At 40.1% G+C, this 27,101-nt stretch overlaps 1 protein-coding gene and 1 pseudogene across 15 annotated transcripts in view; both read left to right on the top strand.

The window, feature by feature from the left end:
* Positions 1 to 27,101, top strand: part of Bbs9 (Bardet-Biedl syndrome 9) — a 304,919-nt gene that overhangs the window by 11,289 nt on the left and 266,529 nt on the right. For 13 of the 15 annotated variants that reach the window (XR_016535495.1, XM_090332660.1, XM_090332659.1 and 10 more), the window contains 4 exons: positions 955 to 1,105; positions 5,230 to 5,294; positions 8,561 to 8,674; positions 24,955 to 25,074. Coding sequence is in view for 14 of the 15 variants with exons in the window: in XM_090332660.1 (XP_090188786.1) it covers positions 955 to 1,105; positions 5,230 to 5,294; positions 8,561 to 8,674; positions 24,955 to 25,074 (450 nt within the window). In the remaining variant the exon portion in view is untranslated. The remainder of the gene's footprint in view (positions 1 to 954; positions 1,106 to 5,229; positions 5,295 to 8,560; positions 8,675 to 24,954; positions 25,075 to 27,101) is intronic. The other 2 variants (XM_090332662.1, XM_090332661.1) reach the window with 1 other exon arrangement.
* On the top strand, positions 21,494 to 22,019 carry LOC150062823 (SUMO-conjugating enzyme UBC9 pseudogene; annotated as a pseudogene).

Below are 27,101 nucleotides of genomic sequence, written 5' to 3'. Positions count from 1 at the left end.
CTGTGTGAGATTAGCCCTGAGAATGCTTGCCTAGAGGACGTGTATCGTGATTCCCTCCTTATTCAGGACTATACACTGTAAATCAGGGTAGTCCAGGGAAGCGTCCAGGCTTTTCTAATGCAATGCTTCCTGCAGCCCCCACCAGTAGGAGAGTTAGCACAGTGGTGAGGTCAGTTCACAGGATTCTACTAGATTAAAGGGCTTGCTGTGATTGAGTGAAATTGCTAGGTGATCTAATTGAGATTTTGGGGAAAATATACTATGTTAGTGAGCTGGAAATTGCTGGTGATATAAGGCTTTTTTTTTTTTTTTTTTGTGGCAGTCCTAGGGCTTGAACCTCAGGGTCTGGGTACTGTCCTTAAGCTGCCTTTGCTAATGGCTAGTGCTCAACCACTTGATTTACAGCTCTACTTTTGGGTTTCCTTTTTTGTTGTTGTTGTTGGTTTTGGGGCTTGAACTCTGGGTCTGGGCGCTGTCCCTGAGCTCTTCAGCTCAATGTTACTGCCCTACCCCTTGAGCAACAGCTCCACTTCTAGTTTTCTAATGGTTAATTGAAGGTAAGAGTCTCATGGTCTTTAGTGCCCAGGCTGGCTTTGAACCATGATCCTCAGATTTCAGCCTCCTGAGCAGCAAGGATTACAGCCATGAGCCACTGCGCCCAGTTACTTCTGGCTTTTTTGAGAGAAGCTTACTGGAGACTAAAGTTTCACAGACTTTTCTGCCTGGGCTGGCTTTGAACCATGATCAGTTTCCTGTGTAGCTAGGATTATAGGTATTAGACACTTGTGTCTGGCTCAGCTAAGGTCATCTCCTGTTAGCAGAGTGGCCTTTGTATGTAAAGGAAGACTGGATTCTTTTTAAATTTATATTTATCTTGCAGATTAACATCTTTTGATTCCAAAAGATATTAGCTAATGTCTGTATATTCTTATCTTTAAAAAAATCTCTCTACAGATAAAATAATTGTTGGTAGCTTTATGGGATACCTAAGAATCTTTAACCCCCATCCTGTGAAAATGGGAGACGGTGCTCAGCCTGAGGACTTGCTCCTGGAAGTGCATCTCCGAGAGCCCATACTTCAGGTGGAAGTCGGGAAGTTTGTTTCGTAAGTATAGTTCACTAATTCCAGTGTCCTGTTTTAATCAGAGGGTCTGCCATTTCTCAGGTGTCACCTGTGACTCTTCAAACAGCATTTCCCATGAGTTATATAGACATTTGGGATCTTGTCACATAGGCATTCCATACACACTGACTGCTATGTGTGTAGAAATTGGTACATTTTTAGGTAGAATAAGACATTATTATTATTATTCTGTAATTATAATATTATGTAGTTGTACAAAGGGGTTACATTTCTATAATTCAGGTTGTGAGTGCTATGTACCTTAGAATTTAAGACTTTTAAAAATAGTAATGGACCTGAAGATGCCTGGCATATTAGAGGTTTAATGGAAAAGAAAGGAGCTTTAAAAAGATAACTAAATAAAGATCTACCCAGTATTTACTTACTTAGAGAACATATTGTAGTCAGGGTGCTAGTGGCTGACATCTGAAATCCTATTTACTGAGGAGGCTGACATCTGAGGATTGAGGTTTGAAGCCATAGTAGGCAGAAAAGTCTGTGAGACTTGATCTCCAGTGAATAGCAAAAAGGTGGGGTAGAGGTATGGCTCCAATGGTAGAACACAGCTTTGAACGAATAAGCAGAGAAAGAGCTTGAGGCTCTTCACTCAAGCTTGAGGCCTTGAGTTCCAGCCCCAGTACTGGCACCAAAAAACCCAAAATCAAACAAACAAACAAACAAACAAAAAAACCCCCAAACAATGACAACAAAGAGCAAATTGTCTAACTTCTGATGGTGTCGGTTTATTAGACAAGGTTACAATGGCTATTGTTTTTTGGTTTGGATTTTGAAGTTTAAAAAATCTATTCTTTATTTGGGGTAGAGAGTCCTGACTTGAAAGAAGTCAGTTCAGTCTACAAACTTAATCTACTCCATGCTACAAATTTGTTTCAAAATCATATGCCAGGTACCTTCAGGTTCATTACTATAAAAAATGTCTTAAATACTAAGATGCTTAGCATTTATAACCTGAGTTGTAGAAGGCAACTCCTTTGTACAACTACATAATATTATAATTATAGAATAATAATAACAATAAAATCTTATTCTACCTAAAACTGTACCAATTTCTACACACATAGCAGTCAGTGTGTATGGAATGCTCATGTGACAGAATCCAAAATGTCTATATTTTTTATACTTCATATTGTGTTGTTACTAAGGTATGAATTGTAGAAGTTGAACCATACCCAGCCCTATTTTCTACATACAGAGTTTTGCTTTTGCCATAGCTGGGCCATAGACCCTGAACCTCTTACCTACACTTTCTGGATAGCTTGATTTACAAGTATGTACCACTGTAACTGCCACCTTTAGGGACTAGACCTTGCTATGTTCCCATGCCAGACTCAAACTCAGAATCCTTCAGCCTCTACCTCTTGACATTACATGAGTTTTCTTAAAGTGAATAGAATGTTAAATTTCTTTTCTTTTTTTGTTTTTTTTGGTCAGTTGTGGGACTTGAACTCAGGGCCTGGGTGCTGCTGTACCTGAACGTTTTTGCTGAAGGCTAGTGCTTTACCACATGGAGTCACAGTACCACCTTCTGTTTTCTGGTGGTTAATTAGAGATGAGAATCTCACAGCCTTTCCTGCCCAGGCTGGCTATGGTGCCTGTTTTCTTTTTTTTTTTTTTTAAGTTTTCTTTTTATTTTTGAGACACTGTCTTGACCTATAGTCTAACTGGTATGTATCTTACTGTGTATAGCCCATGCCCATTCTGGCTTAGAACTCTTGATTCTCTTGCTTTAGTCTCCAGAGGGTTAGAATTACAGGTGTGTGCTGGTACACCCCAAAAGCTTGTGTTTGTTTGTTTGTTTATTTATTTATTGTGCCTGTACTAGGGTACTGGGTCTAAGGTTCTGTACTAGGATACAGGGTGTCTTGCTCTTGTTTAGCTTTTATACTCAAGATGAGTGTTCTCCCACTTGAGTCATACTCTCATTTCCTGCTTTTTGCTGGTAATTGGAAATAAGAGCCTCTAGATTTGTCTTTCTCTGCTAGCTTTGAATCAAGATCTCAGCCTCCTGAGTAGTTACTGCCATCCAGGTATAGAACACATTTGTGCCTTTTAATTTTACTTTTATTTATTGTATTATTTTTCATTTATTTTGTTTTATATTTTTGAGACAATGTCACTATATAGATTAGGTGGCTCCAAGCTTGAATCCTCCTGACTCATCCCTGTCCAGGTGCTGGGATGACAGGTGTGTGTCACCTTACCTGCATTCTGGTGGGGCAGTCATCCTGTTCTCACCTTTGTGATCTCTGTTGTGAGGGTGAACACTATGTGTGGATGCTGTTTTTGGCTTCTACACACACAGTCTCTGTAATGATATCTGTGTTTAGAGGAGGGTGCTGGACTCAGAGCCAGGTTACACAGCAAGCTTTACACTCAGGTCTCTGTGACCCCACACCTCACTGTCTTTCAATGACAATTATGCTGTTTTGTGAGCATGACAGGAAAATTGCTTTGCCTGTCTAGTACATTATCTAGTACATATAAAAATGAACTGAAGCTGGGTGGATGGCTCACGCCTGTAATCCTCCAGGAGGCTGAGATCTGAGGATCAAGGTTCAAAAGCCAGCCCTAGCACGAGCATGAGCACGAAAGTACTTGAGACTCTCATCTCCAGTTAACCTCTAGAAAATGGGAAGTGGGGCTTGGCTCAAGGATAGGGTAAGAGACTTAAGCTGAAGAGCTCAGGGACAATGTTCAAGCCCACGGGTAGGGCAGCAGCCTTGAGCTGAAGAGCTCAGGGATAGTGCCCACAAAAAACAAAAACAAAAAACTGAAGGCATTATCAGTTTCATGAAGCATTTGTAATTTGTATTTTCCGGTACCTAAGGAACAATAGGGATTTTCTACTGATTGTAACAATGTTTTCTAGTTATGACTTAATACATGTCTTATTTTGTAATGAGACACAAATGCTCTCTAAATCTAAATGATCCCACATAGAGTGGGGTAATTGCCGTCCAGGTTCTCAGACTTTAATTGTAGTCTTTGTAGTTTCAAAGAGAGTTTCACAGATTGCACACTGGAGGTCTGGAGGTCTGCTTGCACATGGGGCCCTGAAGTGATTTAAATTGAAAAGAGCTGCCAACATTGAAGAACCAGGAGTTTTTACTCAACATCTCAGCTTTCTTCTGGCTTTTCTTGAAAAATGTGGAGATCTGGACACAAGCCCAGAACCAAGTAGTAGCCACCTCCATTAGTCTGGCCCCAGTCTCCCATTAATCACAGCCATTTGCACCTCTTCTCATTAATGGCCATTCTCTTGACCCTTGGACTCCTAGAATGCCTTGCTCCTGTCTCTGGAAACCACTTGACATGGCTGGCAAATGTACCGGGAATACTATATTTTATTCCTATTTGAGATTTAGTCCAAACTGAAATATTTTCAACTCTTTTAATAAACTTTTAGTTCTGAAAGTTATATATGCCATTTATTAATAATGATTCACATTTATGGCACATTATACTTTACAAGGTACTTTCTCATTATTTTGTTTACTTGAAACCTTTTAATTTTCCAGAAGGTGAAATAGACTCAGGGAAATAAATTGACTTGCACAAAGTCAATGAGCCAGGAATAGAATTTGTAGTTTGTTATTGTAGGAGAGCTGAGAACACTCATGAACCAATTCTGGCTTGCAGTTTCTCCTCCCCTTTCCTTTCCTTCCTTTCCCTTCCCTCCCCCCTCTCCCCTGCCTTATTCTTTTTTTTTCCTTTCTTCTTGTAGGGTGGTCCATATGCACTGTTCTCATCTTTGTGATCACTTGTAAGGGGTGAGGTAAATGTTGATGGGTGTCCTATCTTCCTTTCCACTTTTCTGTCCAGAGAGGATCTCACTCTGTAGTGTAGGCTGGACTCAAACTTGTTACTCTCCTGCCTCAGACTCCTCTGGGTTACAGGTTTATACTTGGTGAGGCAGTGTTTGAGCCTTCATGTTTCTCAGATTGTCAGATTGTTGTTGCATTTATTTTTCAGTTTAGAATATTTAGTACTTGTTTTATGTTATACTTATGAGATGTTTTGAAATTATTTTATAACTGGTTAAATATGAATAATATTTAAAAACTTGAAAATTTCTCATTTTTCAGAGGCACAGAAATGCTTCATTTGGCTGTATTACATTCTAGAAAACTTTGCGTCTATGCTGTCTCAGGTAAAAAATATTTTTTTTCTGGAATTTGTATTAGTAAGTAGATTTCTCACAGGAAGAAAAAATATTACCTTTTGTATATATGTATTGGTGCTGTGGCTTAAACTCAGTGCATTGCACTCTTGCTTAGCATTTTTGCTCAAGATTTTCATTACATCATTTGAGTCATACCTCTGCTTCTGGCTTTATTGCTAATTAACTGGAGATGAAAGTTATGAATTTGTCTACCTTGGCTACAGTCCTCAGACGTCAGCCTCCTGAGCAGTTAAGATTATAGTCGTGAGCCACCAGTGCTCACCAAGAGTAGAGAATCTCTTAAAAATAGAACCCAAAACACTCATTTGGTTAGCATTTTCCCATCATCCATTACTCTTTTCAGGATACTGAAGGTTCTTGGGCTACTATTTCTTGCATCTTATTTTTCTGGCAGAGGGATTCTTGTCATCTCCTTATTCTCAAGGTTGTGTCCAGGGTTGACTGTGACTAATGATAGAGGACACTTCTGGGTTATTTGGGGCCCTTGAGTCTTAAGAAGTGTTCATAGTGGGACATAGTATTGGAAATATAAACACAACTACATAGACATAAAAATCTATGTGTCTATAGACATAATGTTTTATTACATAGCTTAATATGTATCTATGACATACAAACCCTCAGCCTAATTTTAATTATGTTCTAAAATCTAAGTGCCAGTGATTGTATATAGAGATTCCCTTCTTGAATACTTGTTTGTTAAACACATCATTTGAAATATAATGTAAAAATCAATGTTAATAAATTCTTTAATAATAATAATAAAAAGAAATGTTCATAGTGGTTGGAAGGGCATTTTCTTTGGTCAACCTAGAGGGCTTTCTCTTTGTGGTTCTAATACTTGACTTTTTACTTGCCTTTACTTACATTGACCTCAAGCACTTATCTCAGGCTTATCAGTTTCATCTTGTGACATGGCCCTGTCGATCCAAGTATAGTTGATTGTCGTCTGTGTTAGCATTTTGGCTTCTACAAATGCTAAAAGAAGTAACTGTATTTGTTTTGGTTATTGAATATATTTTAACTCAACACCAGTGGACTTTTTTTTTGTGGTTTTGATAGTGCTCAGCATCTAGTCTATTCCTTACACTTTCTTTTGAAGTTTGCTGTAAGTACATTCCAGTATTTGGTTTAAGCTTGACTTGATTTTTGTCTTTTTTCAGAGTAACAATTCATATTTCCTGTCCCCAGCCTGTACAGTTTTAGGCAGTCTCTTTTTTTGGGATAAAGCTCTACTTGTGAGCTTTACAGAAGTTTGACGTAATGGTAGAATGGGAAAAAGAAGCGCTACTTGCTTCCTAAGGCAGCCTAGTTAACAGGCGATCTAGTAGTGGTAGACAGGCAGTAAACACTGGTTCAGTGAATGAGGGGACAGATTGCTAACCCTTTCTCCTCACTGGTGCTATTTTACCTGTGAACACACTGCCCTTGGCTTCTTGGCAAGGATATTGCTCCTCCTAATGATAGAGCAAAGTAAGCAAAAAGGTTGCATAGGTTACCTGATGTCACGGATGTATTTCTTTGGGACAGATTTTTCATGATATAGTCCCAGGCTGGCTTGGAACTCACTACATGTGAGTTACATGATTCTCCTGCCTCCATTTCCCAAGTGCTGGGATTACAGGCATGCAGCACTCTTCCCAGCTCCAGTTCCTTTATTCTTGACCATTCCAGTGGTTTTACTTATGGGATTCCACAGGCCATAGAAGGGAACTTGCTTACACCCAAGGGAGAAAGAAAACAGCTTCCCTGAGCCTAGACAGTCAGCCTTCCTGGTTCTGCATTATTAGATTTAACCAAGCTCTATGGAAAATATTCAAGGAGGCTGAGATCTGAGAGTCTTAATTCTAAGATACCCAGGCAGACAAATGCATGAAACCCTTATATTCTTTCTTTTTTGCCAGTCCTGGGGACTGAACTCAGGGTCTGAGCACTGTCCTTGGGCTTTCCTCCAGGCTAATGCTCTACCACTTGAGCCACAGGACCACTTCTGGCTTTTCTACATATGTGGTACTGAGGACTTGAACCTGGGTCTTTGTGCATGTTAGGCAAGCCCAATACCACTTGGCCAAACTCCCAGCCTTAGACTCTTTTTTTTTTTTTCCTTTTGCCAGTCGTGAGGCTTGAACTCAGGGCACTGCCTTTGGATACTTTTTGCTCAAGGCTAGCACTCTGCCATTTGAGCCACAGCAGTATCCAGAAGTTGTCCCGTGGCTCAAGTGGTAGAGCACTAGCCTGGAGGAAAGCCCAAGGACAGTGCTCAGACCCTGAGTTCAGTCCCCAGGACTGGCAAAAAAAGAAAGTGGGTACTGAGGAGTCGAACCCAGGGCTTTGTGCATGCAAGGAGAGCAATCAACCACTAAGCTACACTCTGGGCTCCTCAGCCTTAGACTCTTATCTCCAGTTAAGCAACAAAACAGCCAGAAGTGGCAGTCTCTCTCTTCCTCCCTCCTTTTCTATTTCTTCCCTCCCCATCCCCCAATCTCTATTGACCCTCCTCCCACTGTCTGCCTTTTAAGGAGCTTAGGATTACATGCTTGAGACACACATCTAGCTTTCTAAGTATAACTATTCTTAAAATTCTAACACTGAAGAGTAAGTAAAGTAAATAGAGTACATCTTTTCCTTTCTAGAATGAACTAGAAAGTAATTATAGGATTTTTTTTAAGTGCAGAGAGAACATTTTTCTCTGTTTTGAAGGAAATTCTTCTTGACTGACTTCAAAGAAGACACATTGTCTTATTTACTTGCTGAGGAAAGCTCCAAGGATCATCCTATTTTGTTTCAATATAATATATTAGGACATTTCATATTTTGAAAGTTGGTGCAGGAAAATGAATTGCTTTGAAATATTGGGATGTTTTTCTTAGACACGGAGGCATTTCTTTACTCTTTTGTAAATGCAAGGAACTTAGCCTCATTTATTTCAGTACTGAAATTGGAGAGCTTTATTGTTAGGTCAATAATTATACTTTACTCAGGCATGTCTAATAGATATAGATCATAAATGTTTCCCACGGTAGTACTTCATCAATGCTGTGATATAGCTGAGATTTAAATGTTCTGACTGTGCCAACTTTGTGTTACTGTGAGATAATTGTTCATAACGTTTTAGTGATTTGTCATTTTACATTTCACTAAAAAAATTTGTAATTAGTATGGAGAATGAGAAGAAATGAGTGGTTTGTTAGTGTAAACAAAGATAAAGTAATCTTCATAATATTTCTCCTCAGGTACCTTGGGCAATGTGGAGCATGGGAACCAGTATCAGATCACATTAATGTATGAGCACCACCTTCAGAGGACAGCCTGCAGTATGACATATGGACCATTTGGTGGTGTAAAAGGTAATTTGTTTTTAATTGTGGTCATGTAAAACTATGGAAGGTTATATAGTTTTCGTGAAAACTTTGTATCTAAATACTAAAATAATAAACAGTGGATGTATTCATATTCATGTAATCAACATCCATAACTGTATATGGTCTACAGACTTATTTCTAGATGCTTTTTTTTTAACAGACTTGGGTTTTTTTTATAAGCTAGCAATGGTAGAGTTGTATCAGTTGTATCAGTTGACCTTCCCATTGATGGTGTGCTCTGCCAGATATAGGCCAATGGAATCATGAGCCCCTCCTTCCAGTCTCTCATCTTCAGTGCTGCTAAACAGGGTCTTGTGGGCTGCTTCTGCACAAGAGCAGCTGGAGGAGAAGACAGATGGGGACTGATCCTGCTCTTCAAGCCTTGGCTCTTTAGTTTGAGAAATAGACTCTAGAGAAAGAGGTATCTGTCTCAGATTTCACAACAGGTACAGCTGTCTCTTTGTGTCCTGGGGCCTTGGATTCAATTCCAGGGGATCTTTTTATCTCCTAGAAACCAAAGTCTTTAGATGCATCAATCTCTTTATTTTATTTATTTGGACAAGATCTGGCTGTGGAGGCCAAGCTAGTCTTAAACTTAAAATTTTCCTGCTTTGCTTCCAGAGTACTGGGTTTATAGGTGTGCATTACCACACATAGTTTTATTTGTGTGCTTTAAGTCATGTCTAGATAAACTCTAGATTATACATAATACTGAATGCAATGAAATGCTGCAAGAATTGTTGCTAACTATATTACTTAGGGAGTAATGACAAAAAAAAGTTTGTACATGTTTGGCATAGAAGCAATTTTTTCCCTGAATATTTTCCAAATGCTTGGTTGAATTGATATGGAACCCACTAACAGGAGGGCTGACTGTCTGGGCTCAGGGAAGCTATATTCTTCTTTGGATGTTTCTTTTTCTTAGCCAAGGTCTATGTGTGGTATGAGAAATGCTTAGGTAAGGTGAAGAGAGAAAGCTGGCATACAGAGGAGAGATTAGTACCTCCTCTTGTCCTCACTTTGTAGCAATGATTTCCACTGTTCCATTAAAAAATGATGACATTTTTGGTGAACTTTATCTTTCTTAGTTAGCTGTTTTCAAATTGCTTTTCCTTTGCAAATTCCAAAATGTAAATTGTTAAAGCCTACAAATCAGGAGTCCAGAAGTTATGCAGAGAAACAAAGTGTGTTTGTTAATTAAAAGCAAGCTCTTTTCCTGTAGCATCATTAACAATCCTTTAGATTATGTGTAATGTATCATTTATAAATTTATTATATTGTACCTTTTAATGTTTTTTAAAAATTTTAATTGCCAGGATGATGTATAGATGGGTTACAGTTACATATGTAAGGTAGTAATATTATCAGATGAAGTTAACCAACTTATTTGCTGTTTGTTATAAAGGACTTACAAAGTAATGTTATGAGGTCCAGGATATTATGATACCCTAAAATATGTCACTTTGATGCTTGGGATGTGGCTTGGTGGTAGAGTGTGTGCTCAGCATGTGCAAGGCCCTGAGTTCAATTCATGTGGACATGCATGCATATATACACAGGTGCACGTGTGTACACACATACACACGCGCACACACTTGCTTAAACCTCTATACTTGAAGCATGTCTTAGATTCTCCTGTGAGATGAATATTCTGTCTGCCCCTGAAGGTGACAGCCACATAGAAGAATGTGGAATGTGAGCCTTGCTAGGTTCCTCACTTAAGTGAGGAACTTCCTTTGTCCTATCAGTTTTCTATGACTGTCCAATTCTCATCTAACCCAGCCTAAAAATTCACAGCTTAAATTCTTTCTTCTGGTCCTCATTTGCTATGCAGGTTCTCATATTACATAAAAGTTTTATTAAATCCATATGAATACTTTTCTCCTGTTCATCTGTGTTTTACTGAGAAGCTTTTGATCATAGCACGGGGAGGAATATCTATGATTGTTATTAATTTTGAAATGAACAGACAGCTTTGTGCCTGTGTGGGACTTTTCTTCTATTAGCTCTCCAGTTATACTTTCTTTCTTTCTTTCTTTTTTTTTTTGGTTGGTTGTAGGACTTGAACTGTTGAACTGTGGGTGCTATCCCTGAGCCTCTTTGTGCTCAAGGTTAGCCCTCTACCATTTGAGCCATAGCACTACTTTAGACCTTACATTTTAAAAGTACCTTTTATGCTGGGTACTTGAGGCTTATGCCTGTTATCTTAGTACTCAGAAGGCTGAGATCTGAGGATCATGGTTTAAAGCCACCCCAGGAGGAAAAGTTTGTATGCAAAAGTTGGTTGTTGGGAAGAACAGGTGTCAGTGCTAATGAATGGGTGGTGTGGCTTTTTTGGAATGCTGAAGTTGTTCTAAAATTAGGTGTGGTTACATAATGCTGTAAATTTACAATTGTTGAGTTGTGTACCATACAAGAATGAACTGTATGATATGGAAACAGTACCTAAACTGGGTTGTACTGCAGAGACAGCCACATAGTCTGTCCTGTCCTCCATAGCTCATGACCTTGTGAGGTGGTACAGCTTTCTCCTAAAGAAGCTCAGTGGTTAAGAACCATGAAAGAGTTCTCCAATGCTGTGCAAAAGTCACCCTCAAGCTGTGCACATTTCAAAAATATCTACTCACTAGCCTGATGTCTATAGCATGTTTAATTTGCACCTTTCTGGGAATGAATAGGTATTTCTTTTTATTTGAAACTTTCCTTAAAGTTAATCTGAGTAACTCTAAATTTTTTTTCAAAATAGAAAGCAAGTAAAAATAGAACCTGGTGGTACTTTAAAGAAGTGCTTTAAAAAGATGTGGGAAAACAGTGGATCTGTTTCTACAGGCGCTAGTGAGTTGCCACTAGATGGCAGTCCTCTCCTGCTTTGTTTCTTGGTTGGCATGGCCTACCTGTGAGTGAGGTATATAGTAAGAAATTACTCGTGGAGGAATTTTCAACCTCAAATGATACTTTTCCCTTTAAAAGAAATAAACAGAGCATTTATTTTACTTCTTAATTGTTTTTTTCCAGTCCTGGGGCTTGAACTCAAGGCCTGGGCACTGACCTTGGGCTTTTTCCTCAAGGCTAGCACTCTGCCACTTGAGCCACAGCACCATTTCCAGCTTTTCTGTGTATGTGGTACTGAAGAATTGAACCCGGGTCTTCGTGTATACTAGGCAAGCATTCTACCACTAGATCAAACTTGCGGCCCTATTTTTTCATTTTTTATAGCCTTATTTATGGTTTCATTCATTCATTTTGATGGCACTGGAGTTTGGAGTCAAGGATTTGTGCTTGCTAGGCAAGCACTCTGCCACGCGAACCATACTTCCAGCCTACCGAGTGTTTCTTTTAAAAATTAATTACAGTAGTTAACAATTCGTAGAGTATAATATCAAAATATTTTCTGTCTGCTTTTCTTTAAACTTTCACATGGATTTTGTCATAAGAACACCATTCAAGTGCAGCTCCTGTCTCTTGTATATCTGAATTCCTGACAGTATGTCAGGAATCTGTCCCCCTGCCATGTGCTGTCCCCCACTAGCCCCCTTCTATGTGCTCTATGGGTCAGAAAGTGTGCCGAAGATAAATGGAGCAAATAGAGGAGTAGGGGCTCCCCCAGGCCTGTGTTGTTCACCTCCTTTCTTGGGGTTCCCCTAAATGACCCTCCTTTCCTAGTTTAGAAAAACACTTTTCTGTCAGAAAGGAATGGAGATTGCAATAGATAAATTCAAGTGTATAACTTTTATTCTTCATACATGAGGTACAAAAAGCCGTTTATGGGTCATTTATGTTTTCAGTGTCATCTGTTTTGTTGATGCTTTAGTTTGTAAATAAAGTCAAGAAAATGGAGTTTGTTTATTTACCAGTCCTGAGTCTTGAACTCAGGGCCTGGGCACTGACCTTGGGCTTTTTCAAGGCTAGTACTCTACCACTTGAACCACTTGAGCCACAATACCACTTTCAGATTTTTCTGTGTATGTGGTACTGAGGAATCAAATACAGGGCTTCATGCATGTTAGGTGAACACTCTACCACTAGGCCCTTATTTTTATTTTATTTAATTACTTTAATTATTTTTTATTTTAATTAATTAATTAATTAATTTTGGTTGTGGGGACTTGAGCTCTGGGTCTGGGCGCAATGGCTATCACTTTATCACTTGAGCCCCAGTGCCACTTGCAATTTTCTGGTGATTAATTAGAGATAAGAGTCTCACAGACTTTTGTGCCTGGGCTGGCTTTGAACTGTGATCTTCAGTTCTTAGCCTTTTGAGTAGCTAGGATTATTGGCATAAGGCACCAGTGCCTGATTTTATTTTTATTTTTATTTTTGTCTGTTGTGGAGTTTGAGCCTAGGGCCTGGGCACTGTTCCTGAGCTTCTTTGTGCTCAAGGCTATCGCTCTACCACTTGAGCCACAAGGGCCACTCTGGATTTTGAGTGGTTAATTGGAAATAAGAATCTCACAGGGCGGGGGGGTGGGGCTTTTCTGCCTGAACTGGCTTCGAACCGTGTTCTCAGATCTCAGCCTCTGAGTTGCCAGGATTACAGGCATCAGTGCCCAGCTTATAAAACTATACAGCTATCAATGCCCAGCTTATAAAACTGAAGTTTAAAATTAAAGTGTACATACACACAACGTGTATTATTGACTACACTGCTTGTAATTTCCAGCTACTTAGGAGGCAGAGACATTAGCATTGAGGTTCAGAGCCTGGCAAATTCAAGAGACTTTTATCTCTAATTAACCAGCAGAAACAAGAAGTGGAGTTGCTGCTCAAGTAGTAGAATGCTACTCTTAAATGAAAAAAACTAACAATCTTGTGCCCAGGCTCTGAATTCAAGGCTCAGTACTGGCACAAAATAAAAAAGAGTGGAGGGGAGAAAAACTTAGATCTTGTGTGTAATCCTAGCACTTGGGAAGTGGGATGCAGGAGGATCTTGAGTTTGAGGCTAGCCTAGGGTCCATAATGAAACCCTGTCTCCAGAAAACCAAACCAATTTTAAACCAAACCAAAAAGAAATAAAGAAAAGAAAAACAAAAAGAAAATGATAGGATTTAGTAGGTTGATGTCTTCTTGTTTTTAAACCAAGGAACAAGATGATATTTCAGCTAGATTTTTGGTTGATTTTGTTTTATTTTTATTTTTTATGTTACTAGAACATCCAATGTTGTTAACATGGTATTTTGCCTAGATAAGATAAACTTCCCATTTCAAAATAGAATTTGAGCAGAGAGAGCATTAATACTGGCTGATAGAAAGCTGGCAGTAGAATAAAGAAAAATGGTATTAATCAAAGGTCAACTGTATTCACACAGCTTGATAAAATAAGATCCTACATGTAGTCTATGTAATGTATCTGGCTACTGGCAAGATATTTTAGCTGGATGTGGTGGTGCATGCCTGTAACTCTGGTATTCAGGAGTCTAAGGCAGGAGGATTACGAATTCCAGGCCAGCCTGAGCTGCCTAGGGAGACTTCATGTCATTTCTTTTGCTCTGGGTAATGGTGAGGATATCAGATCTGGGTACAGGCTGATGTCTTGACAAGGTGCCTGTCAGAGGCATGCTGAAGGCCCTTTCAGGGGAGGGGTCAGAGTGGAGTTACTTATATAGGCAATGGTGCTCAAAACAAAATATGCCACTTGCAGCCACCAGTGGTCTCAGAGGTTGCCTTATTTGTGATTCTCAGATACTGCTGGACGTTTTGGGGAATGCAAAGGTGGGGAGACTCTGAATGGCTAAGAATGTGCCTGTTAGAACTACATTTAAAGCAGTTCTTGCAGAAGTCTGCCAGCTTGAGTTAGTCTGCTTGGACACATAACAATACAGGCAGTGATTGTGGGCCACCTTTAACTCAGTGGTGCAATGGTTATAAAAGACAGTATGTACAACTCACCTTTCACCCAGCTGTGTAGCATTCACATAGTAGAATGAAATAAGTTTTACCTTCGATTTGGTTTCTTTTCTCCCCTCTCCCTTCTCCCTTCTCTGGGTGGTGCTTCAGATTTGTCAGGAGAGGAAGGTAATATGGATTGAGAATGCTGGAGAAGGCAGTGGGTTGGAGAGAGCAGAGCCAAGCAGTTCAAACATGCACTATGTCTAGGATGGATCTGACCTTCTCTGGCCACCCAAGGGAGTGAAATTGCTCTCAATGGTAGTTCTAATTGAGAGATTCTTCATGATTCAGTTCAACTAAATGTTTTCAAAGCCACCTGTCATCTATGATGTATATATGTATCCACCAACCTATTTGTTGTTGTTGTTGGTTGTAGGGTTTGAACTAGTGCCTGGGTGCTGTCTCTTAATTCTTTTGCTCTAGGCTATCACTCTGCTTATTGGAGCCATCACTTCACTTCTGGTTTTTGGATGGCTAATTGGAGATAAGATCTTTGAACTGCTATCCTCAGATCTCAGCCTCCTGAGTAGCTAGGATAACAGGTGTGAGCCACCAGTGTCTGGCCTCCCTTATTACTTTTTGTGCTTGTTTTGTTTCTCATTAAATTGCCTAACAGTGTGAGCTGTTTTCAGACAGCTAGCTTGCTTGCTTGGTTGGCTTTTGCTAGTCCTGGGGCTTGAGCTCAGGTCTTGGGCACTGTCCTTTGTGCTTTCCCAAGGCTAGCACTCTACCACTTGAGTCACAGCACCACTTCTGGCTTTTCTGTGTATGTGGTACTGAGGAATTGAACCTAGTGCATGCCAGGCAAACACTCTACCATTAGGCCACACTCCTGGCCCCCTCAGAGAACTTTATGGCTTTGGTCTGTTTTTTCTTCCATCTGTCTTTTCAATATTGTCTGCTTCTGTTCATCTCTCCTTGCCATTTTTTCTGCATTGCCTTTGTGAATTTGCTAGGCCAATCTGTTTAGCTTGCTCAGGCTTACCTTTGCCAACCATGTTGGGGCCAGTGTGCTTTTAAGGATCATGGTGAACTTTCCTTTTGTCTTCTTTCATCCCATCAGCGAAGAGCTGTTTTCCTCCTTGACTTACAGATTTAGGGCTGAATATTGTCCCCTATCTCAGCTTGTTACCTGTATGTGGAGTTCTGGGAAGGACTGTGAGGTGGAGAGTTTATCCAGGGCTATGGCAGCCTTGCTGGATGACTTGGCCTTAGTCTTCTCTGCTGCAGTTTCGTTTAGTTTCTTGACTCGCATACACCTGGTGAGTAGAATGCTCACATTCCCTGGCTGGTGTTTAACTTGGGGATCATGCTGCTTGACCAGTGTGAGGTTGAGTCATAGTAGTACATGGATGCCAGCATCTTGTTATGGAGTGAGAGAGGTGCCTTAGCCGAATCTTCTCTGCTTCCTGAGTTAGCACTCTCCTGTCCCCCCTCCCATCCCCTGTTTGGTTGTTTCCAGGAGCTATCTCTACTTCCCTCTTTTCCTTTGCTGTCTTGAGTGTGTGATGAGTTCAAGTAGCAGCCTTTCTCTGATATCCCAAACACATTGTCATTGCTAGGATATTTACCCTGGTAGCTAGTAGCTATTATTTTAGTCTTTATCTTTTTTCTGATCTCTTTTGTTTATTTTTTTCCTGTATAATAAGTTAGGACTTGTTTTTTCAAGCAAGTCATTCTTCTGTTTTCTTCTTTCTTTTTTTTTTTTTTCCTGTGGGTAATGGAGCTTGAACTTGGCCTGGGCACTGTCCCTGAGCTCTTCAGCTCAAGGCTACCACCCTACCCTTGAGCCAAGCCCCACTTCCTGTTTTCTAGGGGTTGGAGATAAAAGTCTCATGTCCTTTTCTGGCCAGGCTGGCTTTGAACCTTGATCCTCAGATCTCAGCCTCCTGAGTAGCTAAAATTACAGGTGTGAGCCACCACACCCAGCTCTTTCCTTTCTTTCTCTCTTTTTTTTATTTGTTGGGGTAATATATAGCGAGGCTACAGTTACATTGATCTCTTTTATTTTTTAGGAAATGATAAAAATTGTTGATCTGTGTAACAGGAAGGGAATATGATGAAGGTAGAACTCTGGTATTGGTTTTCTATGGTGTCCTCCTCCCATCTTCCTCTAATTGTGGATTGTTGGAGCTGTGTATGCTCACAACCTCCCTACCATTCCTCCAATGGTTGTGGGGAGCTTGCAGCTGCTTCACATGACTTAGATATGTAGCCTGAGATGTTCATTAGCATCCATTCAAGACCACCGTCAATGAAAGATGATGGCCTAAAGTCCTACTTTTCCTTTCACTTCATTTCCACCTGTCTAGGTTATTTCTTATCTTTGACTTATTTGTTTTATTTTTTAAAAAACAGTGTTACAGTTTTTAAAGAATCTTTTCAAATGAATTCCAACACTAGAGTTGAAAAATGGATGTTCATTATAAAAAATCCTATGGAGGGGTTGGGAGTGTGGCCTAGTTAGTGGTAGAGTGCTCACCTGGCATGCACAAAGCTCTGGATTTGATTCCCCGGAACTATATATACAGAAATAGCTGGCAGTGGTGCTGTGGCTCAAGTGGCAGAGTACTAGCCTTGAACAAAAAGTGCCCAATGACAGTGCCCAGGCCCCAGGATTGGCAAAAAAAAAAAAAGTCCTATGGAATGAATGGTTTATTTTGGATGATTCTGACTGAATCCTGGACAGAAAATTTTTTTCCTGTTATATGAATTATTTAGTCTTGATTAATTTTGTATTTGGTATGAAGATCATTGTTTTCAGATGGTTCTTAGCTTTTAAATTGTGATTTGATGTGGTCAAAGTGTTCTTTTCCTTAAAATTTATTCTCTTCTAAGTTTAGAAGCTGTGCTCTCATGCCGTTTTTATGTTTCTATTTTCTGTAGTCTGATTTTCTTTCTTTTTTCTTTTTTTTTCTTTTGTTGGTTGTGGGGCTTAGAGTCGGGCCTGGGTGCTGTGCTTGAGCTCTTCAGCTCAAGGCTACCCCTCTACCACATTGAACTACAGTGCCACTTCTGGCTTTCTGGTGGTTAATTGGAGATAAGAATCTCAGGGACTTTCATGTCCTGGCTGAACCTCAATACTCAGATTTTAACCTCCTGAATAGCTAGGATTACAGGTGTGAGTCACCAGTGCTTGGCTTGGAGTCTAGCCAGAACTTTTATATTTATTTGTTGAAAAGACTATATGGAGATAGATTTTTAATTTTTTTTGCTAGTCCTAGGGCTTGAACTCAGGGCCTGAGAACCCTTGAGCTGTCTCAAGGCTAGCACTCTACCACTTGAGCCACAGCACCACTTCCAGCTTTTTCTCTCTATGTGGTAACCAAAGAATCAAACCCAGGGCTTCATGTATGCTAGGCAAGCACTCTACTGCTAGGTCAAACTCTCAGCCCCGGAAAGAGAGCTTTAATCTATGGCCTTACGTACATGGTGACATTTGACCCTGTTAATGACTTTTTTTTTTCAGATTGGAAAACCAAAGCTTAGAGAAGCAAAGATCTTATATAAATCATATGCACGTATAGTAAGGATTTGAATACTCAGTTTCTGTGTATGCTCCTGTTCTGATAACATTACCTCTTATTTAATTGGTTTTCTCATTAGAGATAGAGTCTATATGTATTCTAAGAGGAAGCAGATGGAGTTTATTCTGAAGGCAGAGACTATCTCATTTTTCACTACTGTGCAGACATTGGCACATGCTAAATATTTGTTGAATGCCAGAACCAAAGGAGCCATATGATTGGGCATGGTCATATGTTGGTCAGACTTTTTGTCTTTGGCAAATACTTGAGATTTATTTTGGCTCCTGATTTCAGAGGTTTTAGTCTATGGCTCCTTTGCTATGGGCCTGAGGTGAGGTTAGGAGCACAGGAAAGAGCAAAATGGCTCCCTCATGGCAAGAAGATGTAGAAGGAGGCCCAACCCCAGTGACCATTCTTCCAGCTGGGTCTGCCTCCTAAAGTTTCCACCACTTCCCCATACTGAACCATTGACTGAAGACCCTGCCTTCACACAGGCACCTGTGGGAGTTCTTTCCTTTCTCTCTCTCTCTCTCTCTCTCTCTCTCTCTCTCTCTCTCTCTCTCTCTCTCTCTCTCTTTCCTAGTTGTGGGCTTGAACTCAGTGCCTGAGCACAGTCCTTGGGCTTCCTCAAGGCTAGCGCTGTACCACTTGAGCCACAGCACCACTTCCAGCTTTGGGAATTGAACCCAGGGCTTCATGTATGCAAGGTAGCATTAGGCCATACTCCTGGCCCATGTGGGAGACATGTCTTATTCAAGCTGCATGAATATGACGGCACTGGGATAATGTTTGTTCTCAAATATCCCAATGCCATCATTCTAGCAAATTCTGTGTCTAGACTTATACCAAAATATACAGATGAGGGTAATCCTTGCTCTCATAGGGATAAAGTAGAAGCTTCCTGGGTTTACTTAGACTCAAAATATTTTTCTTTTACTGTCAGGACCTCCTCCTTGCTATACCTGTACTTTGTTACTGAGCTATGCCTCTAACCCTTTTTACTTTAGCTATCTTTTAGATGGGGTCTTGTGTTTCTGCCTGGGTGGCTTCAGACTGTATTCTTCCTATGTACGCTACCTATTCAGCTGGGATTATAGGCTCCAACCAACATGCCTAGGTTTTTGGTTGAGCTGAGATCTTGCTTTTTGTCTGGCTGGCCTTGAACTGGCCTGATCTCTGTTTCATGAATAGCTAAGATTTAGGTTTGAGCCACCATGTGTGACTCATATTTTTCAGCTATTAGTGCTGTCGACTTGATATGGCAAGCTTACTCTAGAAATCAGAGTTCTCATATAGTAGTTGTGTTTCTATATATTATTCTTCCTTTCAACTAATTTTAGAAGAAATTACGACATTTAGAAGAACTTATTTGTGGTAGCAATCACAAAGAAAAATGTTTTTAATTTTTAACAATATTTATGTGCTTTAATATTTAACATAAAAAGCATTTCACTACCTTTTTAACACTTCTTTTCTCTATGCCCTGTGAAAACTCATTTTCTTTTCACTCAGGTACTCTATTTGGGTTTTCTTTCAGCCACATGGAACTTCAGAAAAGTAGAATTTTTATAAGGAAAGTTTCACATCAGCATGTAGACACAACATGGCATGGTATAGATTAGAAGTCTGACAGCACAGTAGTCTCACATTTGTGACTGAGGTGGAAAGAAAATACCATTTATAAAAGGTTCAGTATGTTTGAATTATAATTGTCAGCGGTGGAGATTAAATTTTACTAATACTGTATGTGAGCATGGTAGATAAAAAAATCATTCAGTGACTTCTACAAGTTTTTATGGGATTATATTGTCACATAAATAAAAACATTTGAATTCTTTGAGATGTCACCCAGCCAAAGAAAATAGGAAACTAAAAAGGAAGGTCATAAGTTGCCTTTTGTCTCATCTGAAGGCAGCCCTCAAGAATTACTCAGTCTTCCATAACCTGAGTTGTCTATACCGTAGCTTTTCCTGTCTGCCAAATGCCTGTGTAGAGACCACATGTAGTGGCTGAGTGGCTCTATGTCCCATAGCCTTCTTAGTTTCTTGATTGCAGTCCAGACGGTGAACTGATAGTCTCAGTTGGGGTGAACATGAGCACTGCTGGGTTGTTGGGAGGTGTTAGTGCTAATAATAGGTAAGTATTGTTTTCCTCTTATGGATTGACCAATCCATAATGTTGTCATGGCCCCTGTCTCTCCACTGTACCATATGTCCACCCCCCTTTTCTCATTTATATGTTTCAAATAGAAGAACATGGTTACCAGCATCTTCTCTTCCTAGCATTGAATTGTAGGTGTTTTCTAATAGTGGAACACTTCTAGTAGTAGAGTACTTCTTTCATCTGTTGTTGTAACAGTGGAACACTTCTCTCATCTGTTGTAACATTGGAGTATTTCCCCCATGTGTTGTCAGATGCTTTGTGGGGCTACAGTAGAAAGTCAGCAGAGCAAGGGGGGGTCATAGGGCTGAATGGGATTCACACTCTACTGTATCTTGTTACTGATACAATATTTGAGTCCCATAAAACAATGTCATTGTCAAACAGCATCTTTGTACATAATGCTATACAAATCTTTAGCTCCGGGGGGAAAGTTATAAAGAGAATTCCTTGGGTGTACAACTTCTTTTTCAGTGGCACTAGCCTTTGAACTCAGGGCCTTGCTAGGCAAGTGTTGTTCTACCACTTCCACTTGATCCATACCCAAACCGTTCAGATTCATTTCATGTTTTTTTTTTTGCCAGTCCTGGGCTTGAGCTCAGGGCCTGAGCACTGTCCTTGGACTTTCTCAAGGCTAGAGCTCTACCACTTGAGCCTCAGCACCACTTTCGGCTTTTTTCTATGTATATGGTACCAAGGAATTGAACCTGGGTCTTTGTGCATGCTAGGCAAGCATTCTACAACTCCCGGCCCCTCAGTTCATGGTTTTGATATGATTATGAAGTTCTTACTTTTTTCTACATATACCCAATGGAAATTGAGTGATCAAATACCTTCTTACCTGGTGTTGATGAGCAGGAATCGTTAGAAGGAATGAAGTTTCTTGGTGATGTTTGGGGAAAAAAAAACCCTCAGTTTTTTCCTATGTGGTTAAATGCAAAGACTGGAAAAGTGATGTGTGTGGTCAGCATTGTTGTGGAAGGAGGTGGTTAAATGTGACAGTCTTCACTGTGCTAATGGCTTAGGCCTGTAATCTAAACTCCTTGAGAGACTGAGTCAGGAAGATTGCAAGTTTGAGGTTATTCTGGAGGCTGTACAGTGAGGCCTCACTTCACTTAAAAAAAAAAAAAGTGGTCTGGGGATATGGCTTTAGTCTCTAGTACTTGGGAAAAAAAATTACCCTGTCTTGGGGCACGGAGGGAAGTCCCGAAACAAAGGAGCGCCTCTGCCTCTGCTGTCAGGGCCGCAGAGGGCCGCTGGGTCGCGGCTAGCCAGGGAGTTTGAATATGTCGGGGATTGCCCTCAGCAGACTCGCCCAGGAGAGGAAGGCTTGGAGGAAAGACCACCCTTTTGGCTTTGTGGCTGTCCCAACCAAGAATCCTGACGGCACGATGAACCTGATGAACTGGGAGTGTGCCATCCCGGGGAAGAAGGGAACTCCCTGGGAGGGAGGCTTGTTCAAGCTGCGGATGCTTTTTAAGGATGATTATCCATCTTCCCCACCAAAATGTAAATTTGAGCCACCACTATTCCACCCAAATGTGTACCCCTCCGGTACAGTGTGCCTGTCCATCCTGGAGGAAGACAAGGACTGGAGGCCCGCCGTCACGATCAAGCAGATCTTGTTAGGAATACAGGAACTTCTAAATGAACCCAGCTCAAGCAGAAGCCTACACAGTTTACTGGAGTATGAGAAAAGGCTTCGGGCACAAGCCAAGAAGTTCGCACCCTCATACGCAGCGCCCGCGGCACCATGAGAGGAAGGGATTGGTTTGGTAAGAACTTGTTTACAACATTTTGCAAATCTAAATCTCAACAATTACTAGTTGCCTGGGAGGGTTGGGCAGGCTCCATTTTCCATTTTCACCACTGGCATACACTTCTCAATTTCGCTGAATTGCCCCAGTTTTTCATACAGGGTCTCTTCCTTCAGTCTTTTGTATTTGTGATTGTTATATAAAACTTGCTCTTATTTTAATATTGATGTCAGTATTTCAACTGCTGTAAAATGATAAACTTTTATACTTGGGTCAGTCCCTAGGAGCTAGTTCCTTTGCTCTCAGATGCAGGCATGCTTCACACCGTTTAAGAGCTCTGTAGTCCCCGCTGGGGGACTGTAGTCCCCACTTCCTTTGTGTTTCTATGGCGTTTTGTCTGTGTTGCTGTTTAGAGTAAATAAACTGTTTATATAAAAAAAATTACCCTGTCTTAAAAAATAAAAGTGGTCATTTTGATTAAGATTTGACAAGTACTTTGATCTAGAGACATGTTTTTCATGGTCTCCTTTTAGACAGTAGGATAACTAAGCTGTTAAACATTGAGAAGGCAAATGCTATCCACAAACTACAAGTGACACTGTGATACTGAATGTTCCAGCAAGCCTGAGCTTCACAGTGAGACTGTTTTCAAAAATAACAAGGGCTGGAAGTGTGGCCTAGCGGTAGAGTGCTTGCCTAGCACTCTTCAGTTCTTCCATACCATATACACAGTAAAAGCTAGAAGCGGTGCGATGGCTCAAGTGGTAGAGCGCTAGCCTTGAGAAAGCTCAAGGACAGTGCCTAGGCCCTGAGTTCAAGCCCCAGGACTGGCAAAGAAAAAGAAAAAAAACCCAGCAAAACAAAACAAAAAATAAGACAACTCCCCTCCTCCAAAAAAGAAAAAAAAAACCAGGGCTTTGACAGTTTTAAGATTTAATCCATACAACATGCTGCCTTGAGAAATTAAGTCTGAGAAATTAAGTCTGTTCCTACTGGCCTTTTAAACAAAGTTGATTCAGGCCTTGAGCAGCAGCTGGCAATCCAGCTATTATATTTGTGTGACATGTGTATGTATATATAAGCCACTAGAGGCTTCAGCAGCAGCCATGACTCTTAGGGATGGCAGTGGCTACAGCCTAGGTCTGCAGCAGCCTAACAGAACCAAGGAAGGTTTTGGATCACAGTCCAGACAAGGCATAATGCTACTGTCCTCCAGAGCTTCTCATGTCCTTCTCAGAAACACTATGATGCTGCTGCTGATGAGACAAGTCTCCTGAACCCAGTCTAGGCAACTCGAGCACACTGAGACAGGGGTTTGTAATTCCAAAGTGGAAATAACTGGGGCTCTTACTGCAGACACTGAGATGCAAGACATAGAAGCAGATCTCAGTCAATGGACTAAAATATATTGGGAAGCTCAGAATGGATCATCATCAGAGGGCTTCAGGACACTCAGTCAAAAGTCAAGTAAGGATGATACTGATGAAATTCTCTTTTCTTTAGTTTGAAATAGGGTCTCATTATGTAGTCCAGGTTAGCCTGGAACTTGAAACTCAGCCTCAGCATCCTGAGTGACAGGGTCACAGATAGGCACTATCATATTAAGCTTCAACTTTGTGAAGAAAAAAAAAAAGAGTTGTCTGCTTTTGATGAAGGTTCCTTCTGTAGAGGCTTACACTTGGAAACTGAGACCATGTCTCAGAACATTGGACCAGACACATTTATGTACTTTCAACAAACATTGAGAATTAATGAGAATTGAGATTAAGATAAGATTAAAATGAGAAGCCCGAGGCTGTGAGGTGGAGAGCTTTGAGAGTCAAGGCAATGTGTAGTCAGCATCACTGAGCCTCACAGCAGATATAAAGAACCTCCAGCAACAGCATCATGCACTACAAGAAACTAGGATAAGTTTGTGGTAAGATCAAGAAGAGTAGGGAGACTTGGAGGATGATACACCTATAAGAGCTGGTAGTTCTGAAGGAAATACTGAGCCATGAAAAAAATCATGTCTCCAGTTGGAGGGACACATCACCAACAGAATTGGAGCAAGTGACACGAAACTTGGAACCTGTCTCCTGATGATATGGAATGGAGAAAGTACTAACTAAATTAATTTGTTATAAAAAGTTGATATGATAGTCATTTCACATTTTCCATGGAAATTCTTGCTTACAGATTTAAATTCAAAGCAAGTTAGAGATATATGTTAAAGGTTAATTTGAAGCTGGGAAAGTTTATGTTCAAAATGCATTAGTTTCATTCATGGAGGAGTATTTGTAGTCTCAGCACTCAGGAGACTCAGGCAGGAGAATGATGAGTTTAATGTCAGCCTGGGCTTGCATAATGAGCCCCCCCTTTCTCTTTTAAAGTATATTAATGCCCTGTGGTATCGTTTAGTGGTAGAGTCCTTGTATAGCATGCCTTAAGCTGTGGGTTTGATTCTTAGCCCTGAAAAAACAAAGCAACATATAAAAGGGCATTAGTACTCTGAGTAAAGAGTGTATACACATAAAAATTTAGGCCAGAAGTGAAGCTGTGGCTCACGTGGTAGAGTGCTAGCCTTGAGGAAAAAATAAAAAGAGCTCCGAGATGGTGCCCAGGCCTTGAGTTTAAGTACAAGGACTGGCACAGAAAAAAAAATTAGGAATTTATCTTTTGATGTGTTTTACAGTGACTACTAATCTGGGAAATGAATAAAGTTGCTGCAAATGTCCTTCCAACTTTGTTAAAAACGGTATAAAGATCTCCAAGTTCCTGAGGATAGAGTTCTGTAGTATATCAGTAGATGTACTTTATATAAGAAGAGCTATAGTGTGTATTAGTAAGGTTGGCATATCAGAATAAGTCTGCCTATATTCATATTTGAATTGTATTTCTACCTAAATTAAAGATGAGTTGGCTTTTCACAATCTTTTTTGTTATCTTTAACTAGTTGTACAAAGGAGATGCCATGTAACAAAGCAGTTTGTGAATACAATGTGTCTTGATCAGGATTACCTTCTTCAACTTTCAAGTTGGCTTTTAAAGACCAAATTTCCTTACAATGAAATTTGTGAGTAAAAATTTTTGTTTTGTTTTTGTTGTTGGTTGTAGGGTTTGAACTAAGGGCCTGGGCACTGTCCCTGAGCGTTTTTTGCTCAATGCTAGCATTCTACCACTTGAACCACAGTGCCATTTCCTGTTTTCTGGTTGTAAATTGGAGAGAAGAGTCTCATGGCCTTTCCTGTACTGGCTGGCTTCTAATCATGATCCTCAGATCTCAGCCTCCTGAGTAGCTAGGATTATAGGTGTGAGCCACTGTGCCTGGCATAAGAATCTTTTAAATCAGCAATTCTCAATCTTTGCTAAAAGGAGTCAGTGCTTTTTATATGGAAGCAATAACACATTTGTAATTCTCCCATGTTCATGGTTTTAGGGTAATGAAAATGTAATATGCATTCGTAGAAAATTAAGATTTCATATGGCATTTGCAGTTGTGATGATGTCCCCATACAGTTCATTGTCTTCAAGACAAGATTGTGTGAAGCTTTAGAAGGCAGAGTTTCCATGTTAAAATCACTTCATTCCCAGGTCATACAAACTGGTTTTAACAATCTATCATCTTTGATTTGCTGAAGGAAACAATACATAGCAAAGGAAGAAAAGAGGTCATGATGAAAAGCTGCAAGAAGAAAGAAAGACTTAGATTCCTAGGAGGAAGCTGCTTTCCCGCAGCAATCTGTCTGAATTCATTCTGCTTTCATTATATATCGAGCCTGGAGGCAGAGTAAGCAGAGTGTTACAACAAAGAGGGTGTTATGAGGAGGCCTTTTTTCTTTCAGTAATAAAGTATAACATATGTGTAAACCATGCAAATGGTAACAGGAAACTTTATAATAAGGGAGGACTATGCTTAGCTTTTCCACAATTTTGGGAGAATAAATTTTATTAGGTGTTAGGCAAAGAAATTATCAACTGACTTTTATGCTGCAAGGATGAAAGGTTTGTTATGACCATCCCTAGATTTTAACAGTGGTTTTAGTGTGGGTCCAGTGCCCAGTGCTGTTAATGTGTCCTTTGTGACTTGTTCTCTTACGGAATATGATACTTTCAGTGAAGGATTATTCCAAGTTTTGTCACTGTTTTTTACAGCAGTATTCAGCGGTTTTTGTATTGATTGATCAACACAAAATATCATTTGAGAACACAAGCCGTAGTTTTTTTTCCCCCTCAAGGCTAGTGACCTACCACTTGAGCCACTCTACAGCATTTTTTTCATATATTTTTATTGTAATTAATAGAAGGGTTACATTTTATTCACCAGATAGAAGGTACATTACTTCACAAACATTGATATCCTTTCTCATGTCTTGGCCCCATACAGCATTTTTTTTGTTGTTGTTTATTGGCGATCACTGTCTCACACATTTTTCTACATGGGCTGGCTTTAAACCCTGATCCTCAGATCTCAGCTTTGTGCAGAGTTAGGATTATAGGTATGAGCCATCAGTACCTGGCTGGTTCTTTTTGAAAGACAGTAAAAATGCTTTAAAAACTTCAGAAATTGGCTCCATCATTCATTCATTGTTATTACTTTTTGCTTCCTGAAAAGCATATTATCTTGATGTCAGTATGTAGTATAGATTACATATTGGGAATCAATGTGTACTAATTACATTGAATAAGTATAAGCTTAACAAACAGTATAGGTTAGGGCCTGCTCAGCCCAGTAGCTTATTCAATGAATGAGGATACTAAAATCAGGGAGCTCTAATATGTCTGGAATATACTTCCTGTTAATTTCTCTGGTTTCAGGATTAACTGGCAGTAGTTCTGTTTCTCTGGCTTTTCAAAGCTAATATATTATGGCAGAGTTTGAGGATTTACATAGTGTTTGTTATAGAGTAGTTACTGACGTAACCCTGAGTGTGGAATCTGCTGAATAAAGCAGTGTGTGTGTATGTGAGTGTGTGAGCACACACATGAGTTATACTTACCCTTTTTCCCACTTAAAAAATTACATTCCGGGGCCGGGAGTTTGGCCTAGTGGTAGAGTGCTTGCCTAGCATGCACCAAGGCCCAGGTTCAATTCCTTGGTAC

Source organism: Megascapheus bottae, chromosome 5 (genome assembly GCF_031878675.1).
Source record: "Megascapheus bottae isolate mThoBot1 chromosome 5, mThoBot2.hap1, whole genome shotgun sequence".
Taxonomy (NCBI): Eukaryota; Metazoa; Chordata; class Mammalia; order Rodentia; family Geomyidae; genus Megascapheus; species Megascapheus bottae.
Note: the sequence above shows the minus strand (reverse complement) of the source record. Positions and strands in the feature narration are given on the sequence as shown.